At 45.3% G+C, this 21,740-nt stretch overlaps 1 protein-coding gene across 2 annotated transcripts in view; it reads left to right on the top strand.

The window, feature by feature from the left end:
- The first annotated feature begins 264 nt into the window (after positions 1–264).
- Positions 265–21,740, top strand: part of TTC34 (tetratricopeptide repeat domain 34) — a 56,700-nt gene continuing 35,224 nt past the window's right edge. For both annotated transcript variants that reach the window (XM_033921361.1, XM_033921362.1), the window contains exons 1-4: positions 265–393; positions 3,465–3,661; positions 9,219–10,875; positions 15,628–15,853. In XM_033921361.1, coding sequence (XP_033777252.1) covers positions 9,281–10,875; positions 15,628–15,853 — 1,821 coding nt within the window. In that variant the 5' untranslated portion in view covers positions 265–393; positions 3,465–3,661; positions 9,219–9,280. The remainder of the gene's footprint in view (positions 394–3,464; positions 3,662–9,218; positions 10,876–15,627; positions 15,854–21,740) is intronic.

A 21,740-nucleotide genomic window follows, 5' to 3' on the forward strand; every position in this document is an offset into this window, starting at 1 on the left:
GGCAAAGTGAGAATGCCATAATGCCCAGCTGGTGAACATTCCCTCCTCCCTTTGTTCCCTGCCCGGCTCATCTGTTTACTTCATTATCTTTACAAGGGAGAGTGTACAACTACAAGAGGCCTTCTGCCTCCAGGGGACACAGACTGATGCAAAACAAGGTAGGGTTTGGAAGAGAAGCTTGCGTTCAGTGTTTACTGTCACCAGGGTAACTAGACAACATGTGGCCAGTGCTGTCACTGACCCGCCTTCTAGCTGCTGGAACTGCTGCTCTGAAGAGACTCCCGCAGGAATCGCGAGAACTTCCCCACTGGATGCCCCTTCCACGGAGCAAGGAACAGGATCAACGAGACCAAGTTGCCACTGAAGCTTTAATTCAAAGAACCCAAGAAGGAGGTAAGGAGCCGGTCATCTGCAATTCAGATGTAAGTGAGTTCTTTACCAATAGCTTAATCCCTGTCAGATGGATCCAGATCCTCAAGATAGGTTGAGCCAGCCCTGGCTTTGTCCTGTGCAACTCTGCATTTCTCGTCCTGCACTTTTGAAAACAGGAAATGCAAGAGAGGGGAGATATGAGAGTGATGTTTAAATACCTTTGTGGTATAAATTCAGATGTTTATGTTTTATGAGTATGTTTATTAGAATTTATAGACCAATATTTGATACGTCATCATAGTGGTTTACATCAGTGGTTCCCAATCCTGCCCTGGAGGATCACCAGGTCAATCGGGGTTTCAGGTTAGCCCTAATGAATATACATAAGAGAGATTTGCATATAATGGAAGTGAGAGGCATGCAAATTTGCACCATGCATATTCATTAGGGCTGTCCTGAAAACCCGAATGGCCTGTTGGTTCTCCAGGACAGGGTTGGGAACCCATAGCACTAAACAAAGAAGAAAAGAACTCCATAATCAATAGGAAAGTAAAAATACAAAGAAATAAATAATAAATGACATGAGGCGAGTCTCTTTCAATCGAAAGGAAACTCCAAAGTGAGAGTATAGAAGTCAAAGTCCCTCCTCGAGGGCTGCAATCCAGTTGGGTGTACAGGATTTCCCCAATGAATATGCATGAGATCTATTAGCAGACAATGAAAGCAGTGCATGCAAATAGATCTCATGCATATTCATTGAGGGAAATCCTGAAAACCCGACTGGATTGCGGCCCTCGAGGAGGGACTTTGACACCCCTGGTATAGAATGAGGTTAAGACAGGGGTGGGCAACTCCAGTCCTCGAGGGCCGGAATCCAGTCAGGTTTTCAGAATTTCAACAATGAATATGCATGAGATCCATTTGCATGCGCTGCTTTCATTGGGGAAATCCTGAAAACCCGACTGGATTCCAGCCCTCGAGGACCGGAGTTGCCCACCCCTGGGTTAAGAGGTGATAGGCTCAGGAGTAATCTAAGGAAACACTTTTTTATGGAATAGTCTCCTTGTGGAGGTGGTGGAGAAAAAGACTGTATCTGAATTCAAGAAAGTGTGGGGCAGGCACGTGGGATCTCTTAGGGAGAGGAGGAGATGGATGCTGTGGATGGGCAGACTGGATGGTCCATTTGGCCTTTATCTGCTATCATGTTTCTAAACTAAACTAAACCTTGGGTTTGTATACCGCATCATCTCTACATTCGCAAAGTTCGACACGGTTAACAAGGGTTAGGGTAGAAAGGAACTCCAGTGAAGGGAAAAGACAAAATGAAGAGAAAATTTAGGACAGAGTAACCAGAGAGAGGAAGAGTTACATTTTTGAAAATAACCAGGTTTTCAGATGTTTACGGAAGAGTTGGAGGGAGCTCAGATTCCTAAGAGGGGAGGTAAGGTTGTTCCAGAGCTGAGTGACTCTGAAAGGGAGGGAGGAACCTAGTTTTCCTACAAGGGAAACGCTTTTTCGAAAGGGAAAGGAAAGTTTCAGTTTTTGGGTAGATCTGGTGGAATTGGGGTTAGAGGAATTCCAAGAAAGAGGAATAACCTGTTTCTATAACCTTAAAGCTCTATGACCTCACAATGTAAGTGTTAAGAGCCTTAGGGGTTCGTAATCAAAACGGAAATACATCTAAAAACCAACCTAAATCAGGCACTTGGACTATCAGTAAGACAAGTCGCCCAAGTGCTGATAATCAAACCGGGTTTTAGACGCATCTAAAAACGACATAGGCCTTTTCAGTGCTGCTGTACGCCCAGAGCTAAAAGGGGCATTTTAGGAGGAGTGGTGAGGGTGGGATTTAGGCGGGATGTGGGCCGACCTAGACATAGTAATACTGCAAATATAACTGAAAGTTTAATGAGGCTGCCCAGATGGAACTTATAGGTAGCAACTTAGGTGATTGAAAACCAGATCTAATTGCCCAGAAGGTATCCAAAGTGACCAGATAACCACTGCAAACACCAAATACAGTCCCCCACACACTCCCCCAGTGATCACTGCCCCCCCCCCACACCGCCATAAAAATCATAATAAAAACTTTACATATCTGACTCCAGAACATCAGCACCTGGCAAAGGAAAGCCTAGTAGAGCAGCACAGAGGTGGCTTAAGTAGTCTGAGGCTATTGGTGTTGTATACAGGTGGGTCTAGTACGTTTTGGGGGGCTCAACATGACCTATAAGGGAGTTGTGGTGAGATATGTATATGGCACCCTTTTTGTGAGGTTTGCAGCAGTGCCCTGTAAGGTGCTCCACTACCGTGTTGCCATGTCTGGGTGTCCAGTCCATGACTTTTCTGGTCCCTCCCATGTCCACAAGGTCTTGTTCTAGGCGTTTTTGACTTGGATGAAATTTTGGACAAGAATGGGGTATAAAGATAGACAACTTAGCGGTCTGGCCAACCAAACGGCTAGATGTGTACTTAGATGATTTTCGAAAAAGAAAAATATTTATGACATTTTTTTCGGGAATGGACTTTAGACACTGCCAACTTTGGGCAACTAGCGACTTGGGCCCAAAACGGACTTAGACGTTTCTTTTGATTATGCCCCTGCACACCTATAAGCATAAAGCTCTGTGACCTCACAATGCAAAGAGCCTTAGCCTATAGGAAGAGGAGATGCAAATGTTGAGAGCCTTAGCCAATAGGGAGAGGAGGAGATAGTGGATGCTGTGGATGGGCCATTTGGCCTTTACCTGCCATCATGTTTTTATAACCATAAAGCTCTATGACATCACAATGCAGGTGTAAAGAGCCTTAGCCTATAGGAAGAGGAGATGCAAATGTTAAGAGCCTTAGCCAATAGGGAGAGGAGGAGATAGTGGATCCTGTGGATGGGCCATTTGGCCTTTACCTGCCATCATGTTTTTATAACCATAAAGCTCTATGACATCACAATGCAGATGTAAAGAGCCTTAGCCTATAGGAAGAGGAGATGCAAATGTTGAGAGCCTTAGCCAATAGGGAGAGGAGGAGAGAGTGGATGCTGTGGATGGGCCATTTGGTCTTTTCTGTCATCATGTTTCTATGTTTCTACATAGGAAAGAGTGCACACTGGAGAAAGAGTGCCAATGGGGAAAAACAAGCACCGGCTCTGCCAACCCCTGACAGCCTGGAGTCCATCTGGTAATCCAAATCGGTTTTACTGAGCCCACATCCAGTTAGCATGCCAATATGCATGAGCTATTTTTCCATTTATCTGAGACTCGTATGCAAATTTATCTCATGCATACACATGGTGAGTATCCTGAAAAATCCAACTGGCTAAGGGGTCAAAGGTATAGGCACTGATATAGGGGAAGGAAAGAAGGAAAACACCAGATAAGTGTATATATCCCTCTATGTGATTTTGTGTGATGTGATAACAAATCTGCCCCCCTGAGGGGATCAGACTACTTTATGCATCTTGACACATGAATTATTGAGAGATGACATGACTACTTTTCAACTGTTTCTGCTCGGACTATGGTGAAGTATTACGGCATTATAAAAAGCCACTGATTTGTCTGAATTTGGCATCAGCAAGGGAGCCTTGGCAGCCAGGGTAGGAGGAAGGCAGGCGAAGGGGAAAAACAAAAACAAAAACAGAGGATAATTTTCACACGTTTCAATCCTAAAACTAAGGGCTTCTTTTACTAAGCCGCGTTAGCGGTTTTAGCACACGCTAAACCCACGCTACGCGGCGAGAACTAACGCCAGCTCAATGCTGGCGTTAAGGTCTAGCACGGTTGCCAATTTACGCGCGTCAAAGCCCTCACGCGGCTTAGTTAAAGGAGCCCTAACAGTCCTAGGCAAACAGGAGAAATTAGCGTATCATAACTTTCAGGTTGAGCTCACTGGTGACCATTAGGGAATTTGAACAATAGCAATATACGATATTTAAAAAGTAAATCCCTATAAACTGTGTTGCCATAAAAAGCTACAATTTTGTACACTGGGCAATGGGAGACCCTAGAACCTTTCTTCCCTGTCTCCATCCCTCTCCCCAGCCAGACCCCAGAATTCTCCCTTCCCTCCCCAGCCAGACCCCAGAACCTAACCTCCCTGTCCCCACATCTCTCACTAGCTCTAGCCCAGGGGTGTCAAAGTCCCTCCTCGAGGGCCGCAATCCAGTCAGGTTTTCAGGATTTCCCCAATGAATATGCATGAGATCTATTTGCATGCGCTGCTTTCATTTTACGCTAATAGATCTCATGCATATGCATTGGGGAAATCCTGAAAACCCGACTGGATTGCGGCCCTTGAGGAGGGACTTTGACACCCCTGCTCTAGACCCTGGCATTTTCCCACCTGAGGCTTCCTCCCTTCCAGCCTGCTGACTGCCTCTGTAGTCACCCAGCTGAAGTGTTCTTTACCATTCGTTAAGACTCTTTGCAATTAGCCTGAATGGATTTAGAGGAAAATTCTATATAAGGCAGTAAATATTAGGTGCTATTTCCACGCCAAACTGTTGATGCAAACAAGTATTCTAATGGATGTGAGGCACCAAAACAGGCATCCGTGGCCGATCCATGCAAAAATACACTTGCATTCCCATTCGTAGAATAACTCCTGTTTCCGTGCATGTTCCTAGGCAAAAACATAGAAACATGACAGCAGATAAAGGCCCAATGGCCCATCCAGTCTGGTCATCCGCAGCCTCCATTATCTCCTCCTCTCCCTAAAGGCTAAGGCTCTTTATACCTGCATTGTGAGGCCTTTATGATTATTGGCTAAGTTTCTTAACAATTACATTGTGAGATCATAGAGCTTTAAGATTACAGAAACATGATGGCAGATAATGGCCCTTTGAGCTCTGGACGCACAGCAGCTTAGAAATGTTGCTGAACATCCAGAAAGTTTGTTTTGATTATCGGCACTAGGACGTCCAAGTTTTTGGACATTTTAAATTTTTGATTATGCCCTCCCTTAGTCCAGCGAGGTTCTAGATCAGGGGTGTCCAACCTTTTGGCTTCCCTGGGCCGCATTGGCCAAAAAAATGTTTCTGGGGCCGCACAAACGCTGCAGCAAGACAGAGGAGGGAGCCAGCAAGACGGTAAACACCCGGGGGCTGCAGAGGAAAACACTGCATCGCCCTCAACCAGGGCCGCACAAAATACTTCACGAGGCCGCAGGTTGGACACCCCTGTTCTAGATTTTTGATAAGCTATTTTTCCTCTGATACAAAAAAATCTAGAACTGGACTAAGGGCCTCTTCTATCAAACTGCACTAGCCGTTTTTAGCGCAGAGAGCCGCGCTGAATGGCCCGCGCTGCTCCTGACGCTCATAGGAATTCCACGAACGTCGGGAGCAACACGGGCTATTCAGCGCGGCTCGCCGCACTGCAAACTGCTAGCGCAGTTGGATAGAAGAGGCCCTAAGTGTATAGCCCTCGACGAAGTCTACGTTGTTTAACTTGCTGTTTTCCCAAACTTTTCAAATCACCCTCATAGATGTCTTTTTCATAACGTCCAACTCGTATCGGACTTTCCTGTTTTCTCTCCCTTTTAAACATACGACTGGTAAGATCTCTGAGGATAAAGTGGACAAGAAACTCAGGAATAAGTGTTCACAGCAAGTAGAAAAAAAAACCCACCCCCTTTTACAAAACTGCGCAAGAGATTTTTAGCGCCAGCCGGCGCACTGAATGCTCTGTGCTGCTCCGACACCATAGAACTCTATGACCGTTGGAGCAGTGTGCTAAAAACCATTTGCGCAATTTTGTAAAAAGGGGGTGGCCAACGCTACCACTTTTAGGTTTTCTTTTCCTAAACGATGCTAGAGGATTTTAGCACAGGTCAGTGAGGTAAATGCTCCGACACTCATAGACTTCCTATGAGCGTCGGAGCACTTACCTTATCAGCCCGTGCCAAAAACCTCTAGCGCCATTTAGTAAAACCCAGCGTTAATTTGGGAGAGGGTTTTTGGTTGTCTTTAATTTTTCAATCCATTGACTCTGAAGCTGTAGTTGAATTCTGATTTCAATTTTCAGGGAGGAATCCGGTTCAGATGAAAGCAAGAGAAGCCCTGTTGATTTCCCCCATCCTCCTGGAAGTACAACAGGGATGGCACACGGTCAGAAAGCAGAGTAGCAGAATGCGCGTCATCTTTTGATATATGGGCAACCAGCATAAAGCTTATCCCTGTCCTCTGGTTCCCTGTGATAAGGCTATCTCCCTCAGGGCCCTGTGATTTCCTGCCTCTGGGCCTCTGCCTGATGAATAGACCTCAGTGTACGGCTGCTATTTCAAGAGCAAGAAAACAGGCATCTGCAATTTGACTCCATAAATTAGGAGGCATACGTCGCATCAAAGTCTCACCATATAGGCAAGCATTCTGTTTTGGATTTTCATTTCGCTTTCTGGAAGTCGAAACTTTCAGGCGTTAAAATTTGGAATGCATTCGCATGTGTTTTGAAGTCAAAACTGTGACCCACACTGGTAAGAACATAAGCATCGCCTCTGCCGAGTCAGACCATAGGTCCATCGTGCCCAGCGGTCCGCTCCCGCGGCCGCCCCCCAGGTCCGTGACCTGTAAGTGATCCTTTACTTAAGACATTTTGTCCTGTATAGAAACCCTCTAACTATACCCCTCAATCCCCTTTTCCTTCAGAAACTTGTCCAACCCCTTTTTGAAATCCAAAATCATACTCTGCTCTACCACCTCCTCCGGAAGCGCATTCCAGGTATCCACCACCCTCTGAAACATAGAAACATAGAATATGACGGCATAAAAGGGCCAACGGCCCAACTAGTCTGCCCAATCATGATCACTTCCACCCTCGAGAAACTATCCTCTCTCATACCTCAATAGCGACCCCACATGTTTGTCCCATCGTCTCTTGAAGTCGAGCGTGCTACTAGCCTCGACTACCTGACGTGGAAGACAATTCCATCTATCAATCACTCTCTCGGTAAAGAAGTATTTCCTGGTGTCCCCATGGAATCTTCCTCCCCTAAGTTTTAGCGGATGTCCTCTAGCATTCGTTCTGAATCTGTCTCCCTTCAATTTTCTGGAGTGCCCTCTTGTTTTTGTTTCCCCCGCCAGTCTGAAGAATCTGCCCCTCTCTACCTTCTCTCTACCCTTTATGATCTTGTAAGTTTCTACCATGTCCCTTCTAAGTCTCCGTTTTTCCAGGGAAAAGAGCCCCAGTTTCTCCAGCCTCTCAGCATATGAGAGGTCTTCCATGCCCCTTATCATTTTTGTTGCTCTTCTCTGGACCCTCTCGAGTGTCGCCATATCCTTCTTAAGGTACGGTGACCACTATTGAACGCAGTATTCCAGATGCGGGTGCGCCATCGCCCGATATAGCGGCAGGATAACTTCTTCGGTTCTGGTAGTGATTTGGTCTTGAGTTTTGAATTAGAGAAGAATGCTGTAGAGACAAGCTACTTAGGCCCTCTTTTGCTAAGGTGTATGTTAGTCTGTGGACGCGTTAGCGTTTAGTGCACGATAATCGGTTAGCGCACCTTAGCAAAAGAGGGGGTTAATATAGGGGGGGGGGGGGTTAGCCCAAACATTCTATTTAAGCATAAGAAATCTTGACTGAATTTAAATAAAATTGAAAACATTTGCACATTTTTCATATGTCTGTGTAGAAAGTCGCTGCAACGACTGCTACTTTCCAATTCACCCCCCCCCCCTTTTACAAAGCCACAGTAGCGGCTGCCGAGCGACAAATGCTCTGACGCTCATTAAATCCCTCTGGACATCAGCAGTGCCTTTGTGAAAGGAGCCCTCAAGTTTTTCAGACATAAGAGTCGCCCTATTATGCAAATAATGGTTGATACAGAATTTGCATATAGCTCCCAGCATTTGCAAATAGCACCCGACATTCTAATGCCTAACCTTAGGTGATCTTATGAGAATTATCCCCACAGTGGGACTGACTGCACATAAAGGGGTCCTTTTACGAAGGTGCGCTAAGCGTTTTTAGCGCGCGCGCTAGCCGAAAATCTACCGCCTGCTCAAAAGGAGGCAGTAGCGGCTAGCGCGTGCTATTCCACGCATTAAGGCCCTAACGCGCCTTCGTAAAAGGAGCTCAAAATGTTATTACCTTGGAGGCAGCAGTATGCCTTTTTAAAAAAATAAAAAAATAGGGCATCGTGAAAAATTAATCAAAACTTCAAATTTGGGTGTTTTGTACATTACGATCGTTTGCGTTTCAATTGTACTTTGTTCCATTCCTGATAGAATAGAACAAAGCCCCTCTTATAAACGATATTCCCAAGTTGCTACTATACTTCAATCTCCAGATAGTTTAGAAATACTTAAGCCTAGGAGACATGTAATTTGAGGTGTGGGGGTTATACTCAGGGGTGTCAGGTCAAAAGCGCGCAGGGACAAAGGCGCGCCCAGACAATTGAGCGCAGTGCGGGGGTGCGCGCTGCACAAAATTACTGTTTTTAGCGCTCCGACGGGGGGGCGTGGGGGGGAACCCCCCCACTTTACTTAATAGAGATCGCGCCGCGTTGTGGGGGGGTTGTAACCCCCCACATTTTACTGAAAACTTCACTTTTTCCCTGTTTTTAGGGAAAAAGTTAAGTTTACAGTAAAATGTGGACGGTTACAACCCCCCAAACCCCCCACAACGCCGGCGCGATCTCTATTAAGTAAACTGGGGTGGGCTCCCCAACAAAAACCCCCGTCGGATCCCCTAAAAACTGTAATTTTCTTCAGCACGCGCCTCCGTCTTGCGCTCAGTTGTCGGCGCGCACCTTTGTCTTTCACGGGGTTGTTTATGAACCATCCATTGACAGATATTTGACGTGACGAGCTCTGCAGGTAGACATCGTCCTTTGTTTTTGTTTGACAGGTGCCTGATTTCACAATGCATGGGAAACAGTGACCAAAAATGTGAGACGTTAAGGCTGTGAAATGTCGGCGCAGGACCACACTGCCCGCCTGTGCCAGGAAGGGGACCATCGCCTCGCCCGAGGAGAGACAGCATTAGCCGCAGCTTTCTACATGGCTGCCTTCAGCTGCAGTGCATCCGTGGCTGTAAAGAAGGTGAAGTCACTGGGGAGGAAGCAGTGGGAAGAAACGATAGCCATCTTAGAGAAGTGGTGCCTGGGAGACAGTGCCATCCCTAAACTTACGTCAGAAGGGATATCCGCCGTGCCGCTGAACACGGGCATAGCTGCCGTTTTCCTCTCCACTCTTTGTCCCAACAACTTGGCCGCCTCCGTCTGTAGGTTGGGAACCTTGTTGAGAAGTGGGCGGTATGAGGAGGTGGTGAGTAGATGCAACGCCTTGCTCAACACCCACCCCCAGCATTCCGTGCAACTGCTGTTGACTCGCGCTCTAGCTTGGGTGCTGTCTCAGACTCGTTCAGGAAATGGCGTGGTGGACTACACGCAAGTGTTTGGCAATCAAAGAGAAGCAGCCATCGAATTTGTCTGCAGCAAACAAAAGGAATACCTCCCACACATCACTCGCGCCTTTTACAGCTACATCTCCAGTCATGATAAAGACTCGACCACTAGGCGTTCAGATGCCCTTATCAACGACTTTCTCATTGCTATTGCGCCGGATGACCCTCGGGGCTACAAGATGCAGGCAGCATACTTGTTAGAGAAATGCAAATTTGGGGAATGTGTGGTTTTCACTAGTAAAGCCATCGAGACCTTATCCACCAGGACAGATCTCAAAGTAGATAGTTTGTCTTGTCTTCTACTGGATCGGGCTGCAGCTTATTTCTCTTTGGGTGGCCAAACGAAGAACATGATTCAAGACTTTAAAGAAGCTTTCAGTCTTAGTCCCAGCCATGCAAAGAGGCAGTTTGATAAACTCTTCTCACCTCAGAATGCCGAACGAGTTGAAGCAAACGTTAAAGCTTTCATAGAGATGGAGTTTGCCGAGTTTAGGGAAGCTCTGCGCACGCATCCTGAGCTCAGGTCCAATCCTGGCACTGATCTTCTGTCCACCATAATTCGGACCCTTCAGTTCTTAACTCACATCTCTCCAAGTGCCAAGCGGGAGATGAGTATCCGACTGGCAGACTGCCAACTGCTTGCTGGAGATTTTCATAGCTCTCTGGAGATCTGCAACCGCCTCTTGGAATCGGAGCCTAAGACCTACCAAAACACTCTCCTGGTACTCCGAGGGTTTAGCCACCTCCATGTTAATGAACATCAGCAAGCCCTTGAGGACTTCCAGAGAATCATAGAGCATGATTCTCCCCATCCTAGCAGCTGTGTGAAGGCCCTTTGCGGGCGAGGACTTATCCGCATGTTGGGTGGCAGCCCTTACCTCACTGCCTTGGACTACATCACAGCCTGCAGACTGAAGATGGAAGAGACGTTTCTCACGATCAAGTCTTATATACCCTGGAACCAAAGAGGATTACTGTATAAAGTGCTGCAGGAAGAAGGGCAGAAGATGCTCCAGAAAAAACCTACAAATCCAAGCGCCAGTGTATCACTGCGAAGGAAAAAAGCATTTGAGCAGAAAGACTTATCCTCCAAAGACAGGTAGAGTTTCTTAAACTGCAATGTTACATTATGATTACAATGCTGTAATTGGATTGGCTAAAATGATTACTTTTGACATACCATCAGGTTACCAACTAGCTGTAGGTCAGTGCTTCTCAAACAAATCCAGTATGACCCCATTTTAACAAATAAAAAGTCACAGGACCTCAGGTGATGATAAAAATGCAAAATAGCAGGTCTACTACTATTTATTATTTCTATAGCGCTGAAAGGCGTACGCAGAGCTGTACATTTTAACATACAATAGACAGTCCATGCTCAGAAGAGCTTACAACCTAATTTAGACAGGACATTTCAGGGTTGGGGAGGTTATAATGGGTATAGGTCTCTGACAGCAGTGAGGGGGAGTTTAAGAGTTGAAAGTCTCCCCTTCCCCCACTTCCTTCTTCTCCTCTCCCCCTCCCCTCCCCCAATTCATGCAAGGCAGTAGTAACAGAGGAGGCAACAGTGACAGCAGTCAGTGCACCCCTCTATCTTGTGCAGGATTCCAGTTTAATAGGACACCTACCCAGGAGGGAGCAGAGCTTGTGAATGTTCACTGGTTCATAGGACCCATGCTGACTGCCTCTCCTGGGCAAAGGATACAGCGGACATCCAGAGAGAAGGGGAAGTGGCCCTGTGCCCGTGACCTAATCCACTGAAGATATGACCCCACTTGGGGTCCTGACCCACAGTTTGCAAACTTAGCACATGGTTTTCTTATGAAAGTATAACACAAAATGTTGTTTCCCCGTACTTAGGGTTACCAGATTTTTGGGAACGAAAATCCAGACCCATGACCCCACCCCCTGGCTTGCCCTGTTCCACCTCCAGCCCTGCCCCCTCCACCTGGTCGCTTGTCGGGAGGGCATCTGTGCATACGCTTGTGTGATGCGATAATGTCGCACGCATGCACACATGTGCATGATGTCATCCGCGCATTCGCAGATGCCGCCCCGACATTGCTGCTAGCTAGAAGCTTTTCAAAATCCGGACAAAGTGCCGGGTTTTGAAAAGCTATGTCCTCGAAAAGGAGGACCTGTCCGGGAAAATCCGGACATCTGGTAACCCTACCAGTACTTTAAGCAAGTAGCATTCAAATAGTGGACATTCTTCCATGCAGCCTATCATAGGAGAATATATCAGACGCGTGCATACATGGATCTGCAGTACTATCAACTGTATGTGGCATTTGCACACAAAAAAATTTGTTTCAGCACTCATCAGATTTCAAACATATATTCATATGGTGTAGGCACGCAGGGAGTCTCAAAGTCCCTCCTTGAGGGCCGCATTCCAGTCGGGTTTTCAGGATTTCCCCAATGAATATGCATGAGATCTATGGGCATGCACTGCTCTCAATGCATATTCATTGGGGAAATCCTGAAAACCCGACTGGATTGCGGCCCTCAAGGAGGGACTTTGAGATCCCTGGTGTAGGGTTACCAGAAGTCCGGATTTCCCCAGACATGTCCTCCTTTTTGAGGACATGTCCGGGGGTATGGATGGATTTTCAAAACTGGCACTTTGTCCGGGTTTTGAAAAGCTTCCTCGAAATCGCGTTGGGCAGGAGAGCATCTGCTCATGCGTGGATGTTCTCCTGCCTGATGAGAGCAGGCAGCAGGGAGCAGGACTGGGGTGTAACGGGGTGGGGATGGGTGGAATTGGATGGGCCTGGGGGGGTCTAGGGGGGGGTCCAGATTTTACTAAAGTAAAAATCTGGTAACCCTAATATGGTGGAGCACAAGGTGACCTTGGGAATCTGGATCTCCCACTTTGGGCTCAGGCCCCCTCCAAACTTGCACTGCACCCATTAAATGGCTGGCAGGAATGGCAAAACCCTGCCAGCCAAAATATTTGCTACTCCCCTCCTCCTTGTGTTGCTGCAGTAATCCAGAAATTCAAAAACAAAATACGGAGGAAAAACAATCCAAAAAGGAAAACGTGAACAAAATCACATAGAATATACTACACAACACGTTTCCATGAAAAAATGTTTATATTAAAGTCAGAAAATTAATTAAACTAAAAGATCAAAACCAAACCCAGTAACACCATCTGAAATGCCTTTGCCTGAAGATTCTATGGATATCCTTGAACAGCTGAGGGTAGGAATAAATAATTTACAGGTAATGATGGAAGATATCTCCAAAAAGCTTGATGACAACTCCTTAAAATTAACTTCATTTCAGGAAGAGGTGACAAATTTAAATCATCAAATTCAAATATCAAATATTAGGTTGGATAATTGTGAGCAGAGAATATCAAGTTGTGAAGCACAGCTGATCCATGCTCAAAAGGATCATTATGCTAGCCTTTAATTTAACCAAAAAGCTAGAAGATCTGGAAAACCAGGAGAGAAGGAATAATCTCCGGATTTTGGGAGTGCTTTCATATAGTTTTCCTAATCAGAAGGTTGTGCTCAGAGCCATGGAGGAAAAAGGGAAACGAGTTCCCCAAAAAACCTCACCACCCAATCACTGCTGTAGTTTCAGATAAACAGTAGATTACTATTGTGCAGAGCATCACTTATCTGTTAAATAATGTTCTTTGGCCTCGACGTGCCACGTTTCAATATTTCTTCAGGAAGCCAAATAGAAATTTCAAGACACAAGTCTTTCTTATGGGTGTCGGTCTCTTTAGAGCTCAAAAAGTTTTAAGGAGAAAATTCCACTCATCTGTCACGAGCCTTTTCGAAAATGACCCTCTGTGTATATATAAAAAATGAATGGAAGACATGACATTTAAAATTAATCCTATTATTAAGGGGCGGGGTCTGGGGCGGAGCTTGGGTGAGATCTAAGGTGGAGCTTGGGCAGGTCTGGGGTGGATCTTGGACGGGTCTGGGGTGGGGGTCTAGGGCCTATGTTTGTAAGTGGCAGCTCCACCCATGTCCCTCCCATGCACCATTCATATGAACATTTCCCTTTTAAAGGGAAAGGGAACGGAATGGGATTTGATATACTACCTTTCTGTAGTAAGAACATAAGTGTTGCTATACTGGGACAGAAAAAGGTTCTTTCTAACAGTGGCCAATTCAGGTCACAAATACTTAGCAAGATCCAAAAAGAATAAAACAGATTTTATGCTGTTTATCCTAGGAATAAGCAGTGGATTTCCCCAAGCCCGTCTTAAAAATGGCTTATGAACTTTTCTTTTAGGAAATTACCCAAACCTTTTTTTTTTTTAAAGCCCTGCTAAGTTAACTGCTTTCATCACATTCCCTGGCAATGAAATCCAGAATATAATTACAAGTTGAGTGAATAATTATTTTCTACAGTGTATTTTAAATTTACTACTTAGTAGCTTCATTGTGCTCCTGGACATATTATCACTTGTATAAGTGCTTATTTTGTACCTGGGGCACTGGAGGGTTAAATGAGTCACCCAGAAACACAGTGGGAGTGTATCCTGGTATGCCATTTACAGGTACCTTACAGAACAGCGGTTAGACCTGCTGTCACTTAGGGTTAGATTCACAAAGGGCACCGATTAGATCCGATCCGATCCGATCCGTGTCCAGGGGGCTGATTCACGAATCACCCTCATACAAATGAGGGCGATCGGAAATGCACCCCCATCCATCTATTGGGATCGCTCTCTAGTGAGCCCGACGCATGTGCAGACCATCTTAAGAGCAGCAACCTTTTTTTACTTTTTACTTTTGCTTTGCGAGCCCGTGGTTTTAACCCACTTTAAACCCTCGGGTTAAAACCACAGAATCGTAGTGCGGGGGAAGGGCAAGAGAGTTGGGGCAAGAGCAGGGCGGCGAGTCAGGGCGGCAGGAGAGAAGAGGAGATTCGGGGCAGGCAGGAGATTGGGGCTGAAAGCAGAGAAGCAGGGCAGAGAACTGGACGGCAGAAGGCAGGGCAGTCGGAAAGGAGCTCAGCAATTGGTCCTTAGCAGTCGCTTATTTTTGGATTGGCCAGCCCAGTCGGTGTTGCTTTTTTATTATAGTGAATCGCTTCCTGCGTGCATTTGAATGCCGTTTCCCTTCATTTCCTGCGCGGATCGGAGGACGATCGGGACAGAGGTTAGTGAATCAGATCGGAGGGAAATCGGGTCGTAAAGGGTCGCTAAGTGGTCGGAAGTTGATTGGCGGGCTTAGTGAATCTTTACTGACATAAGTATACAGTTCCAATTCCTACAAAGAGCGACCGTTGCCTTAGCCTGAGAGAGTAAAAGACCAGCGACAAACCTTAACTTGTTTGTCTCTTTCACACCACACGATGGCACAGGACAGCTTGTGAGCATCCATCTTTCTCCCTTGCTGAAGAGCAGGGGATAAGGATGTTTTAGTCTCCTCATTTGGGTTGTTTAAAACATCCCCCTTGTCTTTCCTTGTTGTTTTTGCCTATATCCCAAGACGAGGGGGCTCTTCTGTTTTGCCTGCCAGTTCATTTTATTGTTCATTTGGTTTATATTTTTTTATTGCTTTTTATATACCTTTGGATTTGTTCTGATTGTTTGTCGTTTTGTGTGTGCTAAGCCCTTTTCTTCTCTTTTTTTTTTGCTATAAGAACTGAGAACCGCTAGGGGGTGATTTACTCTCTCAATTCCTAATCCTTCTAGTGCCACTGTTGAAAGATGAAGCCCGGTAACTGAGAAGCAGCAGAAAAAGTTTTATTTTCCCTGTATCGTGTGAAAATTGAAGTCTTCTGCACCTAATAGTGTGAAAGTCACTAAGAAGTTTGCAAAGTAAAGTATTTCAGATATTAGAAATATAAGCCTATTCTTGCTTATCTTATGCAGTGAGCTTTCCGGGCTCCACCAGTTGGCATCTCTCCTGATGGAGCTGGACCCCACGGATGAAGTATCTCGCATTCTCTGTACAGACGTCCTGTACCAGATGGACCGTGTGGAAGAGGCTCACAAGATGCTCCTACTTGCTCTCAACGGGAATCCCCAACCGTCTCCAGTCCTGGCCAGGCTGGCGTTACTGCAGCTAAAGAAAGGTTTCATTTATGATGGCAATCAGGTAAATAAATTAAATGCCTAGAAATCAAGAGTAAAACGAAAAGAGAGAATCAAATGGTTTTCAAAAATCATGCACTGCGATGTTTCAGATTGTATCATGGGACCATGTATCAGAGCCCTTCAATAGATGGCAAAATATTATTCAACACTGACTAGAAATACAGAGAAATTTGATGGTTACTGACACTACCATAATGGAAAGGGATTGGGACTTGTATATAGAGAATGACACGGGGACAATTTTTTCTCCATCTCCTTGGGAACTCATTTTCCTGTCCCAGCAAGTTATTTCCCTGTCCCTGTCCTGCTCCTGCAAGCTCGGTCCTCATCTGCACAAGCCTCAAACACTTTAAAACCATAAGTAGCAACATTCTAGAGCTCAGATTGTGATGTCATAATGCTTCATTCCACCAGTGCCTAAGCTCTGTCCTCATCCGCACAAGCCTCAAACACTTTAAAACCATAAGTAGCAAAATTCTAGAGCTCAGATTGTGATGTCATAATGCTTCATTCCACCAGTGCCTAAGCTCCGTCCTCATCTGCACAAGCCTCAAACACTTTAAAACCATAAGTAGCAACATTCTAGAGCTCAGATTGTGATGTCATAATGCTTCATTCCACCAATGCCTAAGCTCCGTCCTCATCTGCACAGTCCTCAAACACTTTAAAACCATAAGTTGCAACATTCTAGAGCTCAGATTGTGATGTCATAATGCTTCATTCCACCAATGCCTAAGCTCTGTCCTCATCTGCACAAGCCTCAAACACTTTAAAACCATAAGTAGCAACATTCTAGAGCTCAGATTGTGATATCATAATGCCTCATTCCACCAATGCCTAAGCTCCGTCCTCATCTGCACAATCCTCAAACACTTTAAAACCATAAGTAGCAACATTCTAGAGCTCAGATTGTGATGTCATAATGCTTCATTCCACCAATGCCTAAGCTCCGTCCTCATCTGCACAGTCCTCAAACACTTTAAAACCATAAGTTGCAACATTCTAGAGCTCAGATTGTGATGTCATAATGCTTCATTCCACCAATGCCTAAGCTCCGTCCTCATCTGCACAAGCCTCAAACACTTTAAAACCATAAGTAGCAACATTCTAGAGCTCAGATTGTGATATCATAATGCCTCATTCCACCAATGCCTAAGCTCCGTCCTCATCTGCACAATCCTCAAACACTTTAAAACCATAAGTAGCAACATTCTAGAGCTCAGATTGTGGTGTCATAATGCCTCAGCTCCAACCTCATCTGCACAAGCCTCATACGCTTTAAAATCATAAATGTTCGAGATTTGTGTGGTTAAGGTAGAGCTTACAGGAATGGGGCAGGGACAGGGACAAAACTCGCGGGGATGACGAAATTGAGTTCCAGCGGGGACAGGGACAAATTTGTCCCCGTGTCATTCTCTACTTGTATATTGCCTTTTTGTAGCTATACAACCATACTCAAAGCGGTTTACATATAGGTACTTCAAATATTTTCCCTATCTGTCCCAGTGGGTTCACAATCTTGCCAAGGGTCATAGGGAGCAGTTCAGAGTTTGGACCCCATAACCTCTGGGTGCTGAGGCTGTAGTGCTTAACCACTACACCACACTCTCCTCATATCCTAGGGCACCACTGAAACTTTAGCAGGATAACTGAACCAGTGGTGCCTCCCACCCTCACTACGCCACTGGGTGCCTGGAAATTTTGGGAAGGCAGGAAAAAAAAGATGCCAAAGCTCTGCCATATTTTCTCACTGCTCTGAACCCTTAAACTTCCGAACAGCATTGTCTCACACCGGGCAAGTGTTCTGAGGAGAAAATTACCACCACATCATGAGGGGGGTTAACTTTCTTTGAATAAAACAACTTGTGAGGTGTAATGCAAGTAGTGCTATTCATTTAGCATAATAATGAGCTGCTTTACATGCATCACAGCCCCTTACTATATAACATGCATTGCTTTCAAAACTCCTGTGCTAAGATGCACTATTATTGGCAAATAACATGTAATTGCCATAATGAAGCTTAGTAAACAAAGTCCTTCAATTTTCCTTGACTAAATAGTGTAGTTTCTCATTTTGCCAGCAGAGGGTACTGTTAAGTTTCAAGAATGTATTTTGTTGCCTAAGAACAGAACAAGTAGCTTTGCTGCTACCCAGGGAAAAGGTGAGCATTCTTTAGCCATTGCAAAATGTTTTGTGCTGTAGGCAGGAGATGATAAGTAATGCTGCGGTATAAGATTAGGACAACAAAGAAAAATGGGGAAACCCAAAAATCCATAGTGAAAATAATCCACCGATGAAAACAAAAACATAAAACTGTGGATACAGATGTTCTGGAGATATTTTATTATACACTGACATATAAAATCATGAAAATTCAATTTAAAAAAGTACAATGATATAAAAATACAGTGATAAAAATCCAACCGGACCCTACACGGTCCGTGTTTTGGCGAACACGCCTTCCTCAGGGGTCCAATGATTTGCAAACTCACATATAAAGAATTGGACTGAAAACAGTCTATTGTCTTTAAACCTGTGAGCAAAGAACACTGCAGACAAGCTGAAGTAGCAAAAAAAATGCCCATCTGCAGTAACCATTATCTCTCTCCTTATTGGCTAAGTCTCTTAACATTTGCATCTCCTCTTCCTATAGGCTAAGGCTCTTTACACCTGCATTGTGAGGTCATAGGGCTTTATGGTTATAGAAACATGATGGCAGATAAACGCCAAATGGCTCATCTAGATCCCATGATCCAAGTGAAAACAATCCACTGATGAAAACAAAAACAAAAACTGTGGATACAGATGTTCTGGAGATAATTTATTATACACTGCCATATAAAAACATGAAAATTCAATTTAAAAAAGTACAATGATAAAAAATACAGTGATAAAAATCCAACCGGACCCTACACGGTCCGTGTTTCGGCGAACACGCCTTCCTCAGGGGTCCAATGGTTTGCAAACTCACATATAAAGAATTGGACTGAAAACAGTCTATTGTCTTTAAACGTGTGAGCAAAGAACACCGCAGACAAGCTGAAGTGGCAAAAAAATGCATCGAGGGAGTATGATGTCCACAGAATTCGTGATTTGCAAAACATAAATAGCGGAACGCTTTTTTGATTGGGGGGAGGGGGCGAAGGCTCCACCCTAGCCCCAGCAGGATCCTCTCTCTCCATCTACCTTCCCCGGTCACTGTGATTTTAAATCTCCTAGCAGCCGCTGTGCAGCGTCCAAAGAGCAGCCTGCCTCGGAAGTCTTCATTCTACAGCAACGCTGTCCGGCGGCTGCCCAAAGATTTAAAATTACAGCGACTGGGAGGAGGTAGGTGGGGGAGTAGAGCCCTAATTGACTCTTTTGAAGGTCAATTTGAGGGGAGGCCATGGGCGGAACTTTTGGCCTTTTTAAGAGCCGGGGTGAAGAGTCTCTCTGCGCCAGTTTTGATTGATGAAGTGGTGAGGATGTTTGAGGAGAATGGTGGGTCTGGAATATCTGGATGTGAAGCAATGATATGAACACCCCTGACGCAGCGATTTGATGCGAAACGGAGGGTTCCCCGTTGGGTGTAAGGACTGCTTGGCCTGGATTTAGAGGCCATTAGCAGCTAAGTTATTTTTTCTTGCTTTTGCTGTGGATGTTATGAGCTGGACTATACTGCCTTTTGTTACATTCACCCACTGACTTTCATCTGTATCAGGCGTGCCGTTTGATACCACCTGGCAGGCTACTTTAGTTGCCCTGTTTTCTTGGACTATTTTTCAGCATTTACACATAAACAGCTTTTGTAGGAGTGGAGTTTTTTTGGCCAGATGAAGCTGAACTGAGGCCTTTTTCTCCACTTCTTTTCTTTTTCCTTTTTTTCCCCTTTCTCTTTGGGGAGTGTGAATGTTGTGGGTTGTAAGCAAGGCCTTGTAGTGTTGCTGGGTGTGTGTATCGTTTGTCCGTGTTTTTGAGTGAATAAGGGATATATTCGGGCCCTAATCCTTGAGTATTTATTCCCTATGGCCTTCCCCATTCTGACGCCTATGGTGCGAAGTAATCTGAATGGCCACGGGATTCCTTTCCCAGAAACTTCACAGTTTTAGTTTGAAGACAAGGACATTAAGGGACTATTTCAAAAACCATGTATAGAGGGTAACTTTTTTGTTCAAAATATGTTTATTGAACCAAACTGCAAAGAAACAGAATCAGAAGATGTTTGCAATGCTCAATTATGTAGTAACTCCCTCCCCTCCCCCACTACCACAAGTAGAAGGCAGTCATAGGGTTACCATATGTCTGGATTTCCTCAGACATGTCTTCAAAAGGAGGACATGTCCGGGGGTCCGGATGGCTTTTCAAAACCCGGCATTTGGGTTTTGAAAAGCTTCTCGACATTATTGCACTGGGAAGAGGCATCTGCGCATGCGCGGATGCCGTCTGGGGATGGGGCTAGTTAAGTTAAGTTTAAGTTAAGTTTAAGTTTATTAGGATTTTATATACCGCCTATCAAGGTTATCTAAGCAGTTTTTACAATCAGGTACTCAAGCATTTTTCCCTCTCTGTCCCGGTGGGCTCACAATCTATCTAACGTACCTGGGGGTAGTACAGAGGCGAACTGGTAGTCCTGGGGGTGTGGCCATGGGTCTGGATTTTTCCTGAAGGACAATCCGATTACCCTAGGCAATCTCAGCCTCCAAAAGGGGCAGCTGAATATTAAGTACTGAAAAAAAAAATAAAAAATTAAAGCATTAGAAATTTAAAACACGACTACATGCTACTGAGGTCAACTAGCACCGAAACGGTTCCCAAATACATTGGAACGTTGACCCTTTACATGAAGCTAAGTCATCCACTCTGCAACGTTCAACAGTTTAAAAAGTAATCAAGTGAGACTGCCATTGAGTGAAGTAGGCGCAGTTAGGGGCGGAGAATAGGCGTGGCAAACGTAGGCGTTGCTAAGCATGCGAGATAAAACCTGGCCTAATGTATGGTGCCTCAGCCCACTTAGGCATGATTCTACAAGCAGTGGACAGTCCATCAAGGGTGCCGTTTTGATCGTGGCTCAGCACCCGACCTCCTCTCTGCCCTCGCTCTTTCCCCGCCCAACCCTGCCGCATGCATGCGCTGCTTCCCTTCCCCCGTACCTCTGTAACGTTCCGGGCACGAGCAGCAACCCCCAACCTGCAATCGCACCTGTGTCAGCTCTTTTGACATCACTTCCTGGACCTGCGCCTAATTTGCTACTGATACATGGCATCAACAGTTGTCAACCTCGCCATACATTTGATCCAGTTTTATCCATATTGAGATGTTTGGCTGTTATAGAGGTCAGTTACTGAATGACATGAGGACGAATTTGTCCCCATCCCCCACGGGATCTAGCTCCATCCCCGTCCCCGCCCCATCCTTGCAAGCTCTGTCTTCATCTGCATACGCCTCAAACACTTATGATTTTAAAAGTGTTCGAGGCTTGCGCAGATGAGGATAGCGCTTGCAGGGATAGGACAGGGACAGAACTCGTAGGGATGGGACGACAATAGAGATCGATCCCACAGGGACAAATTTGTCCCCCCGTGTCATTCTCTACGAGTCTGAACCTCATTCTGAATATTCTGGCAGTCACAGATTCCTTGTAACAAATCAACAAATGTGGGTAGACCCTTTCACTGTCAATCACGTCGTCATAGCAGCAAACAGAAAGCCCAGCCTGCAAGAACGTCTGTTGGAGCCCAGCTACACCTGAACAGTAGTCTAGAACTTGACAACAGATGGAAGCAGCTTCTTGGAAATCATATCACCATGACAACTGGAGATAACTTCTTGGTTTCAATGACAGTGTTGTTCAACACGGCAATGTTGTAACGAGAATTAATGTACAAGAAATGAGCAAGTGGATTGGTTT

This window comes from Geotrypetes seraphini, chromosome 15, assembly GCF_902459505.1.
Source record: "Geotrypetes seraphini chromosome 15, aGeoSer1.1, whole genome shotgun sequence".
Taxonomy (NCBI): Eukaryota; Metazoa; Chordata; class Amphibia; order Gymnophiona; family Dermophiidae; genus Geotrypetes; species Geotrypetes seraphini.